The sequence below is a fragment of the Anser cygnoides genome, chromosome 1 (assembly GCF_040182565.1).
Source record: "Anser cygnoides isolate HZ-2024a breed goose chromosome 1, Taihu_goose_T2T_genome, whole genome shotgun sequence".
NCBI lineage: Eukaryota > Metazoa > Chordata > Aves > Anseriformes > Anatidae > Anser > Anser cygnoides.
Window position 1 is genome coordinate 139,573,795 of NC_089873.1, and position 19,445 is coordinate 139,593,239.

Genomic DNA, 19,445 nt, shown 5'->3' on the forward strand with positions numbered 1-19,445 from the left:
ACCGCAGGTCTCCCCAAAACAGGATGAGATCTTCCAAGGATGGGCAAAGTTATGGTTCGATTGCAAAGGTTTGGTTTTATCTGAAACAAAATAAGCAACGTAATGACGTGGTGGGGAGAGATGATGGGCTCCAGCAGATCAATTAAGCACAGCCACAGCTGAGGGCTGTAAAACTGTAACGTAAAAAGGAAGCTGCAGATGCCTGGCAATCAGTATTGATGTTTCTGTTGCTGGAAACATCATGGGAAAAATGGATATTTTATGAGAAACTCAAGAAAATACTTAAAAGAGTCACTACAAGTAGTTTAATCAGTAAATCAATATACTATAATTGCAAATGAAGCAGGAGAATAAACAATAAAAACTACTGAAACAAATTATGTCATTAGAGAAGAAACTTACAATATTCCATAGTTTATTAGGGTGAGAGTCTTTTTACCACAACAGAAAAAATACCATCAGATATTTAAAGTAATAGAGTTTAAAAAGTTTTAAAATAAAAAAAGATCAGTTTTAAAATATTCCATGTATTTCATTAGCTTTTCATCCTTTCCTGATGAGATTTTGTAATCGTGTCATGGTTTCAAAGCAAAAGATGCTGAACACCCACATAAGACCTTCTGATTTGTCTTGCTTAAGTCAGTCAGTCTTCTGGACTCCATTCTGAAGAGCGTGCATTTAACCTGCAAATGGGTACGGCGGGATTCCTTTCACCCCTAGCCCAGTTATCTGTCAAAAAAAAAAAAAGACGGGAAGAAAAAAGATAAATGCAATGAGTCACCACTACCGAACACTTGCTTTTCTTTCAAAACCAGGCATGCTTTAATTTAGAAACGGACCGTGTCCAACTTGACATGCTACTGTACGTTGTATACTGCAGCTCATCACAGCCTGGAATTTCAACCTGTGCTCCTTCTCTAAAGCTAAGAAATCACAGGCCACAGTCTGTTCCTCAGTCCATCGTCCATTCCCCCAAAGCCTCTTCTCAGATACTGCTAAGCCTTAACTCTGCACTTTACAATGTAACTTTTGGTATGTACCTATATGGAAGACTAGGGCTTTAAAAAAAAACAATACCAAAGTGACGTTTTTTAAAGAGAGAATTTAGTTAAAACTAAGTAGAGAGTAAATAAAAGCGGACGTTTTTATCTGCCATTGTTTAGGACACAAACCATCTTCTTCCTGTAACAAACAGAAAACTCTCTCTTGGGAGGGGGAGCAGTAGAAAGCGATGATAGCATAGAAAATTTGCAGTATCAGCTACAACATGCCACATATTGCAGGACCTACGGGGCACTTCTTGGTCCATTTTATGTGCTAGTATGGATGTAACCAGTTAAAAATTTCAAACCAAAAAGCATTTTCAAATCTCTAAACACATTTAAATTTCTCCTTCTGCAACAAGAACCAAAAATATGAAGAATAGCTTAACGTGTATTATTGATGTTCTAACAGCCACCCTCTTCCCACTTCCCACCACTCCGACTGACTTGTTGTCTAAGCGCAGGAGGAAAAGAATGGCCTTCCGAAACGAAAGTAAAAAGAATCATTCACCTTGAAAATCCCACCAGCCTGCGGCTGTCGTGAAAGCCACTCTTTATCCATCCCGTCACGGGCAGAAGTCACATACATTTCTGAATAATCCTTTCCTCCGAAGCAGCAGGAAGTTGTCTTGTCAACAGGAAGCTTCACAGTCTGGATTCTTTTTCCTGGAGAAAAACACTCATGCTGTTTCTTGTTTGTCTACTTACAGCAAGGAACTTAAACAAATTATTGCGAATAACCAATGTGGAGCCAGGTGCTCCACAAAAACGAATCCCAGGGCCTAGGGAGGTCTCATGCTGTGCTTCAGCATACTGATGAGCACCGCGACAAAGAAGGCAGACTTCTGTAAACCACATGGTTGTTGACCATGTATCACTTGACAAGTTTCAATCTCAGTTATCACAAATGAATCCCGCCCCAAAACCCAGCGTGTCCTCTAATTAAATGCTAACATCCACAGCACAGACATCTACATCTGAGCTCATCATCTAGGCTGCCCATACAGGCAATGGAAATGGGATTTAATTCCTCCTTAAAACAGGTCACACGAAACACGCCCTAGACCTGCTGACTTCTCTATTTTAACTACAAAGGAAGCCCGGAGCGAGCGGAGCTCGTGCAACTCTCACTACGCCTCTACCGCCTGAAGTTAGGGAAGATTAATTCCTAGAAGATTTTCTTGAAATTTCAATAGCCTTTCAAATTAAGCTTGCATAAAATAGGGATCATGGGACACGTCTGAAGTTTACAAAAAAACTCGGGGCAACCATAAACAATATTATGCATTTATTATACCAACAAATAACTACCATCCTAATGACAGCAGTAAACGGATTGCCCCTGGCATCAACCAGAAGACTGCTGAGACGCTTCAAAGCAAATTTTTCTACAATTCCTCCCAAACCTGGGCAATATAATAATGGCTTGTACCCATTACGCCTGCTTTATTTACCTACAATTGACTTTCTCTTTCTGGAAATACACTAAAGCACATGAATACAAAAATATGTGATCACATACAAAATATGTGATTTCCCTGGCCCCCCATTTATGTGTGCACAAGGCTTGGTCCCTTTACAGCAACTAACTGGTCAACGGCATGTTGAAACGACGGGACAGAAACTTTGATAATGGGAACTTTGATATGAGAAAGAAAACGGAAAGTTTGGTCCACTTAACACCTATGAGAAGTTTTTGGTCTTCTCCAGAGCTGGGCACCATTTCCTAGGGTGTGTTTATCAAAGTATCCTCGTCTTTCCTTTTACGTGCCCCAAACCTTTTGCCTCACCCAACAATCTGTGCCTTGGTCTTTTGCAATGAGCAGCACTGCAGTGAATGTACAAAAGCACAGCCCAAATGGCTTCACCTGTACCAGATCTCTAAGCAGGGCACAAGCACGGGTGAGCACAGGGCCCTGTTACTGAGCTGTTGGTGCAGTCCTGGCTCAGTTTTGGCTCAGACCCCGCCTAGCTGGGGCTGCTGCTCCCAACGGACAGTCTGGGCTCTGGTTTGGTGTGGGGAGACAGCCTGGCTGTGCAACATAAGCTGCAGTAAGTTACTTGGTGCAGGACTAAGGGAGATCTCCTGATACTTGCTAGAAGGAATGTAACCAGTCTATCCAAAACTCGGGACTGGGAAGGATGAATGGAATTGTCTTTGTCTTGCTGAATGCCCTGACACATGGGCTGGGTACTTTTAATTTGCTTTGCTTTTAACTCCAAAATAAATGAAAGAAAATAGCAAGCCAGCAGCGGTGAAAGAGCCTCTTGTATGTAATAGCCAGGGAAGTCTGACTCTGGGATTCCTGATGTTGTATAACAAGCTTATTTGGCACTGACCCACCCACAGTGGCCAAAGTAAAAAACAAAATTAAAAAAAAAATCACAATCACAATCAGTGTAATGGTGCTTAGATTGTCAGAGATTATAGGCATATCTGGTTACCTCCTTTTCTCCCCTAAGAAGAGCAAATTTTTCAAAATATATAGAAACTTGGGAAGGAGAAAGTCCTGTCCGTTGCTTGGGAGTGACGAGGACCAAACCGAGCTCCAAGACAATGCTCCTGCCAACTGGCACCAGCAGCACTTTGTGGTTATCCACTCAGCTGGAAGTAGAAGGATTACATGGCTATGTGGGTTACACGGTGTCTTATAAAACACTCCAGAGGCCACCCTAGAAATTGGCTGACAGCAAGTCTGGGCGAAAAGGAGCAAGAATGGCATTCAGAGAGAGAAAACATGCGCTGTAGGAGAACAGGCATGACCCCTGGAATAAGGGGAGAGACCCTGACTGTGCTTGCGGAGTGGTCTCAGCAGAGACAGCCTAGAAGATATTGTTTACAAAACTCTGAGATGAGCAACATCTTCTTGGAGATGCAGGAAAATCTGCACCTGGATGCCCTGAAATCCACCTGAAGAATTATTTACCTGTGCTTGGTACCTATAGATGAGAGACACTTAGCAAATCCTTTGGACCCCGTACAATTGAGGGATATGAAACACACCGATGAGGAAGAACTGGAAAATATCTAATTCCTCATTCAAAGGCACAGTTTCATAAAACTGGAAGTTCACTGGACGTGACCAGAGGTACGAGAAGACTTGGCAGCATGCAGGTTAGACATCCCTTTCAAGCCCTTTGCGCAGCCAGTGGGGTCAGCCAGCACAGCCTTTCTCTGCAGCACAGCCTGAATCCAAGGGCGGCAGCCATCTAGGCTAAAGAAGCCCCGAACTGAAAAGCCACTTCACCCTGACCCCCAGAGCCTTCATTTAGAAAAGATGCCAAACAAACACGTCGCCTCACCCATCCTCCTATAAATATAATCCAAGCTTTGCTATCAGTGAGACCTGAAAATCCCTCACAAGCTTCAGCTGAGCCCTGTATCAGTGGATGTATCTGACAGCCATCCCAGCCGTGCTTGCTAGCTATTGTGCTGCAAGAGAGGTTTTCAAGGAGTTATCTTCAAACCTGTCTGGATCGTCTCCCCAAGTAGTTACAATTCCCTCCGAATTCTGCAAATTGCAGATTTTACAGATTACTTTAAAACAAAGAAGGCTCCTTCTGACACGGACACGCAGCCTGTGAAACTCCTTGCTGCTGCTCGCCATGGGTGCTCAGGGCTTCACACGGTTGAAGGGAGACAGGACGAGTTCATGGATGAGAAATCCACTGGCAGTTAGAGGTGCACCAGACACCACATCCAGCTCAGGAAGACCCTGAGATGAAAACAGGAGGAAGCTGGGAGAGCATTAGGCTGTGTACCCCACTTCCCCTCTTCTTACATTTTCCCTATGCATCTGCTTATGGACACTACTGTTATTAGCTTTCCCCTAAAAAAACACCTTACCTCCCTCCAAAAGGGAGCAGGAAAGGGAAAAAAAATGAAAAAAAAAAAAAAAAGGTGAGAGCCTACAAGGAAAAAGGTACAAACAGGGAACAAGGGAGGAAAATGGTAAAGTCCACTGCTCCGTGAGGGTATTCACAGGGCTGCTGGAGCTTGCCCAGGTGTGCTCTGCCCTCTAGGAGGAGGGACCAGAAACAGGTCCCAGAGCTGCTGGGATCTCCCAGCTGAAGCTTCATCCTACCGGGCTTGTGGAGCAGGCTCTGCAGGACAGGAGGAAGTCCCACAGGTTGGCAGGGCCTTCGATGGGTATAAATAAAACGGCGATGGGAAAAACACTGCCTGAGCCTCAGTTAAGAGGCTCTGCAGAATTTGGAAGAGAGGTGGCAGCCTGACACGTGTGCCGGGGTCTGCAGCGTGCTGTGGATGGAAGAGGCACGCACCAAGGGAAGCTGGCATCCCTGAGCCTGCAGCCTCACAAAACCCCACAACTTCTGTTAGGGCAGGACCTGGGTTCGAGAGACCCCAAACGCAGCTCGGTGCAGCCTGTGCTGTCTGGAATCTGTCAAAACCAAGCTCCCATTCTCACCCACCGGCCCCTTGCAGACAGTGTGGTGCAGTCTCTCTCTCTTCACAAGTGTTTATACCCAGACTAAACGATGCCTGGCAGACCACCAACGTCGAAATGGGAGCAGCAACACGTGACGGGCTCAATCATGTCTTGGGTGTGCCCAAGACACATTACTGTGGGAATGATAAAATGCCACGGAGTCTATTAAATATACTTTTATGATTTCAGTTGCAAAATTTATCACGTAAATAATTTTCAACAATAAAAAAATGTTTCTGGCATCAGTGGCATGCGCGGCTTGAATTAACTTTAGGTAAATAGCCCAAAAAAACACCATGCTAAAAAAAAGCAAGACATGAAATGGCTTAAGTCATCTTTGCAATTTCATGGCTTATCCATATTTTTCCATGTCATTTATCATCAATAAGGCGAACACTGGACGTGAGAGGATGCTAACTCTTTGAGAGATGCAAGAGGATGTCATCGTGGGTGTCTACCATCAACCACCCATCCAGGATGACTGCATGAGTGAGCTATTTGATAAGCAACCAGAAGTCTCTGGATCTATTGCCCTTATCGTTATGGCAGATTTCAAGTTCCCAGACATTAACACTAACTGGGAGTATCATACTGCCACAGTAAGGAAGTCTGGGGAATTCCAAAAGCATGCTGAAGATAATTTTCTGTCACAAGTACTTAGTGAGCCAACAAGGAAAAGCGCCCCTCCTAAACCTGTTGTTTGAGAATAGAGAAGGCCTCGTGGGAGAGGTGACAGTAGGTGGCCTCAGCTGGAGGACTGTGACAGGAGGAGCAATGTCTTTCCATTTGTGGCCACCAAAACTGTCAGGGACCAGTTGTATCAGCTGGATGTTCCTAAGTCCATGGGGCCTGATGGGATTCACCCCAAAGTGCTGAACGAGTTGGCAGATGTAATAGCTGGGCCAGCCTCAACAATTTACCAAGGATCTTGAGAGTCTGTGGAGGTCCCCGCTGACTGGAAGCCAGCCAACATTATACTGATCTACAGGAAGGGTACGAGAGAAGACCTGGAAAACTACAAACCTGTTAGTCAAACCTCAGTCCCTGGAAAAGTCATGAAGAAGATGGGTGCTATCAATGGGTATTTAAGGAGCAAAGCTATTATCAAGCTTAGTCAACATGGGTTCATGAAGAGAAAACCCTGCCTGAGTAATTTGATCTCCTTCTATGATAAGGTCACCTGCTTGGTGGATGAAGGGAAGGCGATGGATGTAATATTTCTGCATTTTAGTAAGGCCTTTGATACCATCCCTCACAGCATCCTGGACAAATTATCAGCTGTGAGATAAAACAGTATATGCTGTGTAGTGTTGGTGCAGCCTCACCTTGAATACTGTGTTCAGTTCTGGGCTCCACAACACAAAAAGGATGTTAAGGTACTTGAAAGCATCCAGAGGAGGGCAGCAAAGCTGGTAGAAGGGCTGGAAGGCACGTGCTGTGAGGAGGCAGGGGACACCTGGGCTGCCCAGCCTGGAGAAAGGAGGCCGAGAGGCGACCTCAGCGCTCTCTGCAGCATCCTGAGGAGGGGAGGCGCAGAGGGAGGTGCCGGTCTCTGCTCCCAGGACACACGGGAACGGCACAGAGCTGTGCTGGGGGGTCAGGCTGGGATTAGGAAAGATTTCTTTACCATGAGGGTGGTCAAACCCTGGGACAGGCTTCCTAGAGAGGTGGTTGCTGCCCTTGCATGTCAGTGTTCAAGAGGCATTTGGACAATGCCTTCATTACTGTGCTTTGACTTGTGGTTAGCCCTGAAGTGGTCAGGCAGTTCAACTTGATGATCTTTGTAAGGCCCTTCCAACTCAACTAATTATTCTATTCTAACTCAAACAATTTGCACATATAATGGTAATCCAACAGCAACTTTATCTTTTCCAACACAACTGAGGCTGGGAACAATGGAGACTTACTTACAAAGCTAACTTTTAGGAGCAGAGACATAAAACTGCTAAATAAAAAGAAAAAATAAATAAAGAAAAAAATAATTATTTAAAAAGAACAGTCGTACCATTTCTGTGTTGAGGGAAGAAAAAAACCAAAACCTTACTCCTTGCATCTTTTTTCTTTGTTTAAATTCTGCAGAATTCAAGTCCACCATTGGCAAGGACTTACCTGTCTCTGGGTCAAGACGAATCACCCTCCCACCATCATAGCAAGCTACCCAGAGTTTGCCTTCCGTATCAATGCACATCCCATCAGGAATGCTCTCCTCTTTTTCCAGTTTGTATATACTCCTACGGTTGCCTGCAAGATAGAAAAAAAAAAACGACAAAATTACAAAATTACACAATGTAGTTCCTTTTTCTGATGCTTTTTTCTAATGCACCACTCATGTTCCCTACTTACAATATTAAATAAGTAACTGAATAAATTAACGTCATATATATATATGTATATATATTCAGAACATGAGCTATGTATTCTAAAAGCAGATTGGATTTTTTGAAGTATGGGTTGCTTCCAGTCAGAGAAATTGAACTTTCAAACAGAAAAGACTTTCAAACAGATTGCTGGAACGTGCCAATAATCACTGTTCCAACACAAAGCTGACCTTCAGATATATAAACTGAGAGTTTATATAAACAGAGAGTTAGGAAAAGCATCAACTTCAAAGGCACACTGTCAACTTAAAAACAAATAGTTCTATCTGAACTTTTATCCACTGTTATTAAAGAAGATTAAAACCAACTTTCCAACACTGTTTATTTTATGCTCTGACAACCTCAATGTTTCTCATATGTTGCAATACTTTTAATGAGTTTCCCTTGTGCTCCTAGGGATTATCAGATTGCCCACAGAAAAAGAAGGGGGGGACCACACCACTTCCTAACGAAAAATTCAATTGCAAACCAAAAACATAGCAGAGACATCAGGACAAGATGCTATACCTAAAATAACGCTGAATTCACACTGTTAAAGCTAACTGAATTTGAAATTTACAGGGCTCTTTTAAAGCAAAATTCTGCAGCCCATGTATTCAAAAGCAATTTCTTAGTCCAAGTCACTGGAATTTTCTTTTGCCCAAGCTTGTAGAAGCCCTTAAGGGCATGTTTTGTTTTGTTTTAAATAAATGAAGGAAGAAGAGCTTTGAGTTACTGCTCTCCAGTTGTTGCTTAGCTCTGTCTGCACGATCTTTATTTAAGAGCTTAGGTTTTAAAAAACAAAATGGGGTGAAAAAAAAATCTAAAGAAGCCTAGCAGAGGTTTTGCAAAAGACAGGCTCATGCAGCCACAGAAATCTAACCATCTACAAAATCTAACAAGAAACACTTTGCCCTTTTTACACAGGAAGATCAGATACACATCATGTTTAATAACAGTACTCCAGACTACTACTCAAATTCTATCATGCAATTTAAATATTTTATAATATTAGCAACAGCTTCTGACTAGTTTGAGACGGTAGCCTATGTGGGCACAAATGAGTTTTGATATGGCTTCTGCTCCTTTGTTCTACAGAGGATTCTGAAGAAGTGCTCTCAAATCTCAGATCACAATTCATCTTCTTGGTAATAACCAGCATGAAAACTAACACCACAATCTTCAAGCACAAGTGCGTGATTTAAAATAGGACGATTCATACCAATTTTTCCAGTTTGGAGATCATAATCAAAGGCATCCACTGAGTAGGACAAGCTGTCAATGTAAAAGAAGGTTTTGTGATCCAGCGACCAGTCCAGCCCATTAGAAATGTCCACCTGATCAAAGTGCTTCACTACGGAGAGGTCAGGGCAAAGTGTATACAGAGAGCCTTGGTTTCTTTCCAGCACAGCAGGTCGAATCTCCTCAGCCATCGTACCTGTGTGGAGACAAAGGGGAGAAAAGCATGTTCAGAGCGAGTGGGCTCTCCCCAGGGTTTGCCAGAAGGAGAAGGCAGCAGGAAGGGGGGTTTCAGAAAATCAAGGAAGAAACTGAGTTAAAAACAAAAGAGAAAGGCAGATTTCAGAAGTGCTGCCCTTAGCAGATTTCAACACAGAGCCTTTGTTTTGTCTGTTGAACTGTGACAGAAATGGCATGCAGTGTGACTTCTGCAACATGCTTTACTTGGTCACTCAAAAATTAAGGTGTGGGCAGCATTTATCTTCCAACATACCTGAACATTTTATATAGAAGAGACATTGCAAAAAGTTTCCTCCTCCCTAAGAACTAGCTTTGCAAAAGTCTTTTCAAAAACAAATCTCATCTTTGTGGTTCTAGGTTGTCACCTGAGACTGGTTCTTGAGAAGCTTTGTAAAAGCAAGTTAAAGTAAACCCGGGGACCTAACTACACAGCAGATGTACAGAACGGTGTTTTTAAAAACAGGAGAGAGAGAGAGAATAAGGGTGCGGCTGAGGTGGAATGGTACCTCTGGAGATCATCCAGTCCCACCCCCTGCTCAGAGCAGGGTCAGGTACAGCAGGTTGCTCAGGGCCGTGGCCAGTCTTTAATACCTCCACAGATGGACACTCCACTGCCTCTGGGGGCAACCTGTGCCACTGTTTGACTGTCCTAATAGATGATCAGTAAAAGAGCTTTCTTACATTTAAACACAATTTCCTTAACTTCTATGTCCATTGCTTCTTGTCCCGTCACTGGCACCTCCAAGCAGAACCTGGCTCTGTCGTCCTTACCACCACCCCCATCAGGTACTCATACCCACGGATAAGATACCCTGAGCCTTCTCTTCTCCAGTGTTTCTGTTGGCTCTTTACCAGCGCTCAAAACCAGTACACCAACAGGGAGGAGGAGACAAGGTCAGTGCCTGAAACTAGGTGGGCTCCTAATAGCAGGCCTCTTTTTACAAAAATAGTCCTGATAAGATGTTGGCCAGGTGATACAAATGCATTTCTAAATGGGGTTAAACTCTGCTTGAAGAATAAAATCTGATCTACAAGCTACAAATATGAATATATAACATGAACTATGTAGTTCATATTTATATATATATATCAACTAGGAATGAACGCTTACTGCATCTACAAGTGATCACTGCATGTGGTCTGTAAAACCTAAGGGGAGGAGCAGGGCAAGCAGGGAGCAGCAGGAGAAAGGCAGCAGACCCAGCATACCTGCGAAATACCTCCCCGCGGGATCCACTTTCCCATCGTTGAATCGGTTGTTTGGTTTATCCTTGTCCACGTGAGCGATGGTGGTTACCAACTGCTCCTTCCATTTCAAAGCAGCGAACCTGGTTCCCAGGGTGACGACATAATCCCCCGATTTCCGAAGAGCCACGGAGCTCACAGGGGCATCTAAAAACAGGGTGCAATGGACGAGAGGCACGTGCTGTGAAGACATTTCTTTCCTGCCCAGCTGCCGCTCACTTTAGACATGCAAGCAGTTCACGCTGGACTGAGTCAGACCACAGGCATGAGAAACAACCTACTTTTCTATCAACAAAACTGCACTGCGACAGGTCACGATGCCGTGCAGTTCAGACATGCCTCTAGCAGCACCAAAAACACGCTGAGGAGTGGCAGAGCTTTCCAAGGGTTAAAGCAAAGCAGAAAATTAGTAAACGCTCCACGGTTAGTTTACACTATTATGCAGTAAAACCTCAATTGCAGGTTATTATAAAGGAATTAGTTTTAAAAAAAAGAGAGAGAGAGAGAGAAAGAAATGAGTGTGAAGATAGTATTTCTGTAAAAGCCTCAATCGGGTATAATGTAAGGAGTAACAACTTTAAATAGAGCAATAAAATCTGGGATAGTATTTACCAGACAAGACTTAGGAATATGCACAGGACTGATCCCCAACATTTTAATTAAAAAAAAAGACAAATAACATTACTTGCATTTATAGCTTTACAGAGGTATAATTAGGTAATAGTTTCACTAATGCTTATAACCCCCTTAACCCATTGCTGCTGATGACAGGAGCTGCTCCCTTCCTGCTGCTTGCTCGTGGCTTGGGCTGCCCCTTTGCTGTGCAGCCCTAGCAGGCCACCTCCGTGTTAGAAATCCAACGCAGGCACTGCCCAGCCGCATACGTGCTTATGCATGAGGACAGCTGTCAGGACACACACAGCTCCCCAAGCAGCTGGGATGCACCGCTAATTCTGGGTCCAACTTGGATAACTCCATCACAGGAGATGTGTGAGCACGCTGCTGAGGCTGCTGGTGGTCTGGGCTCACCTACGCTGGGCGAGTGGGTGCCTCTTTCCCCTTCACAGCACAGCACCACAAGGGGAAGGGGTGCATCAGGTTGGAAAGATAGATACGGCCACCCCCCCGGTCACTGCACAAATGCAGCATAAGTGAGCGTACCAGCCCTGGTGCCTGGCTCAGCCTGCAGAGGGCTTTGTTAAGCAGCATCCACAGGAATGGATTTCTTTGCAAGACCATTTTATGCTGGGCAGAAAAGTGACCATAAGGTCTCCCCCCAGCACGGGTATGTGCGTAGCGGTGTTTTCCCTGCGGAGCAGAAAAGGGCATTTGAAGGTACTGCTAACCATGGGGCTGTCGTAATTCTCCGTAAGCTTCAGGGACGAGTCACTTCCCTCTCGTTTCCCACTTTGGACAAGAACCCACTATTTTAATCACATGGCAGTCTGCAAATGTTCTTTTTTTTTTTTCCTATGTCTGTTAATCACACTATTCTCAAAGGCATAGCTATTAATTATGACTGTTTTATTACTAAACAGAGGAAATTGAAGGAATTTTTTTTAAAAAAAAAGAGAAGTAGCTACTTCAGCTCCCCCTGTTCAGTTATCCCTTCTGCATCTCCAGAGAGGCCACGCACAAGGCACTGCACCTCCGAGAGAAGGCCTGGGTTAGGGGGTGCTCCTTCGGCCAGGGTAAGAGGAAGCAAGTTTGGGAAACAACAAAATCAGGCCTCCCTTTCCCTGAAGGCTGGTATCTGGGATAATTTTAAGGGCGGAAAGTCTGGATCAGTTTGTTGTGGATAATGCGAACAGTTTACGGGTGGGCAAAAGCAAGGGGTTTTCACCAAGAGGTGCTGAATGCGAGGAAAGTACAGAATCGTAGAAATATTAAAAGCCACGTAACTGAAGTACTTAAGGGATTTTGTTGAGACAGAGGAGCATTTACGCCACCACACCGAGAAGCAAACCTGCGGCTCTTTCTTCACGCGGGTTAGCGCGCCTGCTCCTTCCAGGGACAAATACACGACCGAGGCTCTGGCTGCTATCGCTGTTACCTTACGGAAGAAAGCGGGTACCGGCCCGGCAGCGCCTTACCCAGGGGCACAGCCTGCACCTGCCCGGTGCCGGGGCTCCAGCGGCAAACCCTCCTGCCCGTGATGTCGACGCAGAGCAGCGCGCTCTCCCTCTCGTCCCACACCGGGGACTCCCCGATGCCGTAGCCGCCGCTCACGACACACTCCACCCTGACAGACGACATGCCTGCGGGGCGGCACGGCGCACGGTTGCTCACCACGGACCCGTTTTGTGCCCCCCTTTTCCCACACCAACCCCCCCCAAAAACAAAAAAAGCCCCGGACCCGCGCAGCCGCCCCCCGTTCACCGGGCCCTCCCCGGCCGCTCCTCCTCCCACCCACCGCGGGGCGCCGTCGTTAGGAATAAAATAAAAAATAAAGTAGAAAACAAAGCGACACGCCAGCCGCGGCCCTACCTGCAGCCAGCAGGGCGCCGCGGGCCCCGGCCGCCGCTTTTATGGGGCGGGAGGCGGGGGCTGGGGGGCGGCCGCGCTCCGCCGGGGCCCGGGGCCCTCCCCGGGGCTCCGCAGGCCCGGCCCGAGGCCCCGCGGCCCCACACGAGGCCCTGAGGCTGCCCCCGGCCCCATGGGGGTTGTGGGGGCCGTGGGATCACGACAGGGCTCCGTGGCCCTGGGGAACCTGTGGGTGTTGTGGCTGGGGTGCCCGGCTGTGCTAGCGCCGGCGCCCCGTGACACGGTGGATTGATTACCTTTTGGCTTGGGTCCAGTCGCCCCCGGAGAGATCCATGATATAAAAATGGCTCCGCTGGCGGCGCTGCGTGTCCCGTGGCTCCTGGCAGTGCCAGCTGCTCCTTTCCACAAGCTCCAGTGTTAGCGTGGCTGCTCCACAGCCTGCCCCTCACCGGGCTCCGGCCCTTCTGGCAGCCCCGCTACTCCAGCGGCACCCACACAGGTCTTCCCGCCTGGTCACAGCCCCCATTACAGGCTTCATCAGCTCCTCACAAATCATACATCTTCCTGCTGGCAGTTACTGGGTTACCTCTATCCATGCGTCAGGCACTTGCATCTTGGTTTTCATTCGGCTCCATTTGCTTTTCTGTTTGGGAAGTTGACAGGCAACACGTCCTCACCAAGACGTGTTTCATGCAGGCTTCCCTCAGTGTAACACCAATGTGCTGCCTATCAGCCTACTGTCATCTTGCCTGAGTAGTTTGGCTTTTTATTTTATGGGCTCGTGTAGCATTACTGCAGCCTATGCTAAGCATCAGTTTTTCTCTTTCTGTCCCTGCTGTGGTGTCATGTAACACACAGCAGGATTTCATCCCAGACCTGAGGCAAGCGCATTAGTACTGCCTGCCAGCACAGAAAACACACATCCAGAAAGAAAGTACTGCAGTAGCTGGTGGGTTTTTGTTTGTTTGCATACAATTTACAAGGAAAGAAGAGGTATTAAAAATGAATAAATTAAAGGAATTAATGGATAATTTGTAAGTACAGTGAAATTCAATTGCCACTTTTTTAAAAGCTCAGCCACGTTTGCTGCTCTCCCGGTGTCCTTGCATGCCACAAGGCCATTTGGGATGTGCACGGCTCATGCAATATCTTCCTGACATCACCAGCGAGAGATGCTCACACCCGCAACCCACCTGGCGGGTCTCTGCTCCTTGCTGACTTAGGCATTTGCCAGCATGGTTTGGAGGCATCAAAACAAGCTGTGTGTTGGCACACACCCTGGGAGAAAATTAACAGCTCCTGTGAGCTCCAGGTTACAACACAAACTCTCTCTTCTGCCGAAGTGACAAGTATTTTGAACTTAGATCTCTAGTTACACAGCACGGTACTCCTCTCTTTTGCCTTTGCTGTAATAGCTAACCCAGGCTTGCTGGAAGGTAAAATAAAACGGGGAGCAATTCACGGGTTCCTTCATTCATGAAAGCCTTCACAAAGCGTGACAGCTGGGTCCTTCTGGCAGCACAGATTTACCGGGGGAAGGAAGAGGGCAGGGAAGGTGGCTGCCAAAGGCTTCCCACTGCTTTGTCACAACCACCGCATTTACCACACGGCTAGCGATAAGGAGCCCATGGCATCTCTGTGGCCTCCTAAGGGGATAGCTGGTGGCTCAGCGGGCCCACCTTTTATCCATGTGGTAGGGCTCCTCACACACTTATTCCTCCAGTTTTACAGGAAGCAGGGGAAGGGGAACCTTTCCCTCACCCAGGGCTCAGTGGGGCTCACAGACCCCCCTCCCATGCATTTGTATTATCACGGCCACTAATAGCACGAGGAATAGATCTGTGACGTGAGAGGTCGCCCAAGGTGAGGTTGCAGCCATCGCCCAGCATGCCGCCAGCCATTACCTTCCTCACCATTCAGGAAATGCTCCGCAAGCCTGGGCGACGGCCCCACGTGTCACAGAAATCCCCTCAGCCATAAGGCAAGAAGGGGAGGTAGGCACTTTCACGGCTTATAAAAAGAAAACAGTTTTTGCTTATGCAGGTTCCTGGAAGGCTGCAGTTCTTCCTTCTCTGTCATGAGCATGAGCTTGTTATTTCTTCATCTTTAGAGCCTCCTCCATCTTTTTATGTTCATCTTTAGTTTCCTTTGGTTTGCTTCCTCGTCCTTCCTCCTCCCTGCTTGCAGGTGCTCCCCTGTGACTTTAACCAAAAGGAGGGGAGGCTGCAGGCCCTACCTCCGCCCGGCACAAAGTTCAAAGGCCACAGATCGCACCGCCATTTCCTACAGCTCCCCCCGAGCACCTGAGCCCACATCAGGCCTCTTCTACAGCTGGGGATGGCAAGGCCACAAGTGTCCCGCTTCCCAAGGCTGTGCGTAATCCTGCCCTGCTGTGACACCCACAAGGGCAACCACAGCGTGCACCTGGGAGTTTGCCTCTACAGGTTAACACCACAGTCTAGGAAAACAAATAACTAAACAACCAAACAAGCAAGCAAGAAGTAGAAATTTAAGATCAGTCACTGTGAACTGTTGGCTGAAAAGCAAAAGCTAGTGCTGCCACACACTTGTTTTCTGCCAGGTATAGTTCTTGGAAGGAGCTCGTGTGTCTGCATCAAGGTTTTATTTGTTAGCATCAGGTAGGTCCGAGAGCAACTGCTGAGAAGTCACAAGCATTTACTGGTCTGGGTGATCACAATCACGTCTTTAAATGGTCACTGGGTTTGAACGTTTGCCAAAGCATTTACCTGCTTTGCAAGCTTCTCCTTGGGAGAAGGTGGCATGAGCTGTTGACAGCAGACTTGTGCCCACTGACGAATTTATACATCAAGTCTAACACAGACTGCTAGTGTACTGTTAAGGAAGTTAATGCAGAATGGATTATGAGTCTTAAATGGGGAATCTTTTCTAAAGGGGATTGCACCAAATTACCATGAAGTCATACCAGAGCATTTAGCCTTAAAAGTCCAGTTTCTCTCACAGAACTGGCAAAGGTACCCTTGATTTATTAACACGCATTATGCGGGCTTCTTTGAGGAGCATTTCGTGCATGCTGGACACAGTCCCTTGACAAAGCATCTCACACTGTATATGCAGTGCTATAACCAGACGTTATGTGGCCCTTCCCGCTGCAGTTTCTCAAACATCCCTCACACATGCTCCTCCAGCTTCGGTACCGCCGCAGCACCTGCCTGTGCTAGTTCCTGCCGTCCTAGGCCGTCTCACAAAGCCCGAGTGTCCAGCCGTGCCTTTCCAGCCCCCTGCTTCGCGCTCCGAGCAGCAGGAAATAGGGTGCTTCAGAAAGGGCAAGCCTTCTGCGGTGGAGCCTGGCCAAGAGATGTTGCGTTAATGTCTTACTTTCCTGCTCTTTGTACCCCATGTGCCCCGCATTTGCATTTTGCTTGCCTCAGGAAAAAAAAAAAAAAGAGCATTGATATGTTCCGTGGCAGCTGCAAAACGATAGGCACAATGGAGGCTGTGCGAGGGAGCCAAGACTTCAGGGAGAGGCAGCATCTTTCATTCGAGGGCCTCAGTCGGCAACAGTGCCCTCAGTGTTTGCAGCTTTCAGGCACACAAGCCCTTCTTCAGGCCCAAGTCAGAAGCAAACCTCAAATTAACTGCAGGTTTGGGACAACAGCTCTAAGCTTAATTCAGTGCGTTCAGTCAGGCAAGTTGAGAGAAGTCTGGTTTCTGTGTTAGCTGTTTGTGACCAGCGTAAACTAGGACTTGCTTACGGTTTTTCTGCAGCACCTCGCTTGCCCAGCTTTTTGCCTTTTTCCTCCTTAAGCCAGGGAGGACTGCTGGGCCCGGGAGGGTAAGGCAATGCCCAGACACCTTTTTAGAGGAGATAACAGAACAATGGCTGAGGAATCAGGTTCGGAGGAGGGGAACTACCTGTCTGGCTCCCTCCAACCAGATGCAAATGGAGGCCTAACATACCGGTGATGCTGGAGCAGCACCACCCCGAGATAAGAGAGGCGAAACCGCAGAGGAATGCCACCAGACACAGCCGTTTCAGGTGGCAGTGGCCGTTTTTTTAAGAACAGGCTCATTTAATGATCCCCCCCCCCAGCTATCTCATCCCCTCACAAGGACCTGCATTTCTAAAGGAACAGCCAAAGCCCTTTTCCCAAACAGCACCCAACACCCGCTCTTTTTGCAGGTGCCACCCCCAGTGGGCTTCTGGTGGCTGCTGAGGCCACAAAAAAAAAAAAAGAGCGGCCTATTTTGATGTCAGTCACAAGCTCAAAGGTTTTTGGCTGACTGGGTTTCCTGAAGACATCTTCCTTTGGACGCTGCTGTTGCGTTAGGCTTGAAATCCTCCCTCAGGACCCTGGCCCGCCAGCTGGGCCAGCCGAGCGAACTGGAGGCACTGGGGCACCCCACAAAGATGCGCCCTTCATCCCAGCCGTGAGGGCGGGTGGAGCGGCACCCGGGGAAAAACTGACAGAAACTGGTAAAAATGTCTCGAGGATGGCTGGGTTAAAAGAAACCGTGAAGGTGTCATCAGCGAGCCCAGCAGATTTCAAACAATGCCTCAGATAAGGCAGCCCAGGTGAGGCAGGTACCCGCGCCAGGGCTCTGGGGAAAACAATGGCCGGGGCGGGCGGCCCAGCCCAGAGCAGAACAAAAGGCAGAGAGGGCAGGGCGAGGCGGATCCAGGACAGGTCCCCAGCCACCAGAAGCCCGCCGGAGAAAAAGAGATTACCTGGAAGCTTTACTCACAGAGGCAGGGAAACTAATGGGCCAATATCTGAGGCCGCTTCTCCTTACACAACGAGGCAGGCTTATCTAGGCTCGGTGCGGAGGGATTAACTCCGGGAACAGAAAGATGCACACGCATCTGCTGTTTTAAAACAACTCCCCAGCTGCTGTGAAACTTCTGGAGGAAAAAACAAACGTTTTGTTCCACAAAGCTGTGCTTGCTGTCGGGGCAATCCGCTTGTTACGCATCACCACAGACAAGTCCGGGGGCTGAGACGTGCGCTGGCCTGAGCGGTTATCCCAGGACGGTCCTGACAAGCAGTAACATTGCAGAACTGTACCCCCGTGGGGGCGAAAGTCTGTTCAGCCGTGATGCTGGCACAAAGGAGGACACGGAAACAGCAGCATGGCACCTCGTGAAACCAGAGCCCTGCAAGTCTTCGCTCATTCCTACAGCAGCAGCACCGAGGCACTCCATTGTTTTCCATCTCTGCCCTTCCCTGGAATCCTTCCCTTGCATACCAAGCTCCCAGGTTGTGCAAGCAGCTTCCATTTGCTCGTTAATTCACATCAAAAGCATGTTTTCTCAATAGATGTGTCAATTCCCTGCAGTGCTAAACCATAACAAGCACTCGGATCACCCAAGCTCGCACCGATCTCGATGACTGCTTTGTCAGATTACCTGCAGCTCGCGGAGGCAGGCTTTGAACACTCGGTGTTGAAGGCTACGGTTACCACACGCCTCTCTCTGCCCCACAGCCTGCACGCCCAGCCTAGGTATCGCCTGTGGTATCAGTGAGGTATCACATCAAGTGTGAACATCTGAGGCTGCTTTTTAATAGCCACACATTTGTCATTTCTGCTTCTATGGTTTGGGACTCACGGTGCAAAGAGAGCATCGTGCAAACGATGCATACAGTGGCAGAGCCAGAGCACAAGTTGCAGCCTAGAAGAGTTTTCTTTTTGGACAAAGACAAACCCAAAGAAGATGGTGTTGGGAATTACCATACAGACCTTGTAAGAACACAAACTTGTAAGAATTTGGCCTTAACCAGACTTATGCGGCTGTCTGCAACTTTTCTGTAAAGACTGTGCAAACCAGCAGCAGCTGTTTCCAAAGGAAACAAACAGGGGTACAGATTTACTTCCTTGGCTCCGTCTTTTTCCCACATCCCAGGCACAAGCAGACTGCTCTCAAAGGAGATGGGAGACCACCAGTCACAGTCACTGAAAGGAGATTTTAGGGAAGGAGAAATCCTGGTCCTGAAAAACAGCTGGCAATCCATCACTTACGGCTTCTTCCTCATGCTGGTTTTTTAACCCCCTCTCTTCCATATGCTCCTTTAGTGCCCTTTCCCTCTGGTTTTCTTTCCAGCCAAGGACTTGCCGCCCTGTTTCACTCAGCCCCACACGTGCATCACAACGCCCTAGCCCTCCTGAGGGCGGCTGGCCAGAGCAGGATGGATGTTATCAGCAGGGTTGTGCAGCTCCACCCGCTCCTCACTCTCCATCCTTGCTTTTGCTGCCTTCTTTTGCTTCCTCCCCAGCTCCCGGGCAGGCAGCAGCACGGTATATCACAGCACCGGCCTGTGGGAGCAAGGGGAACTACAGCAACAGGTCGTGAAAAAACACCACCAACCATCAAACCCAGGAACGTGCTTGTCCTGAACCCTCCTTTACTC

At 47.6% G+C, this 19,445-nt stretch overlaps 1 protein-coding gene across 2 annotated transcripts; it reads right to left on the minus strand.

The window, feature by feature from the left end:
• Positions 1–290: 290 nt before the first annotated feature.
• On the minus strand, positions 291–13,756 carry LOC106035684 (regucalcin). Of its 2 annotated transcripts, none has more exons than XM_048051183.2 (7): positions 13,356–13,756; positions 12,669–12,833; positions 10,540–10,722; positions 9,074–9,289; positions 7,604–7,735; positions 1,555–1,709; positions 291–729 (listed from the first exon to the last, which is right to left on the minus strand). In XM_048051183.2, exons 2-7 carry the CDS (start codon positions 12,829–12,831, stop codon positions 679–681), a joined length of 900 nt encoding a protein of 299 aa, XP_047907140.1. In that variant the 5' UTR covers positions 12,832–12,833; positions 13,356–13,756; the 3' UTR covers positions 291–678. The 2 variants fall into 2 exon arrangements, with proteins under 2 accessions (XP_047907140.1, XP_047907139.1); XM_048051182.2 differs by lacking the exon at positions 13,356–13,756 and adding an exon at positions 13,063–13,214.
• Positions 13,757–19,445: the final 5,689 nt, after the last annotated feature.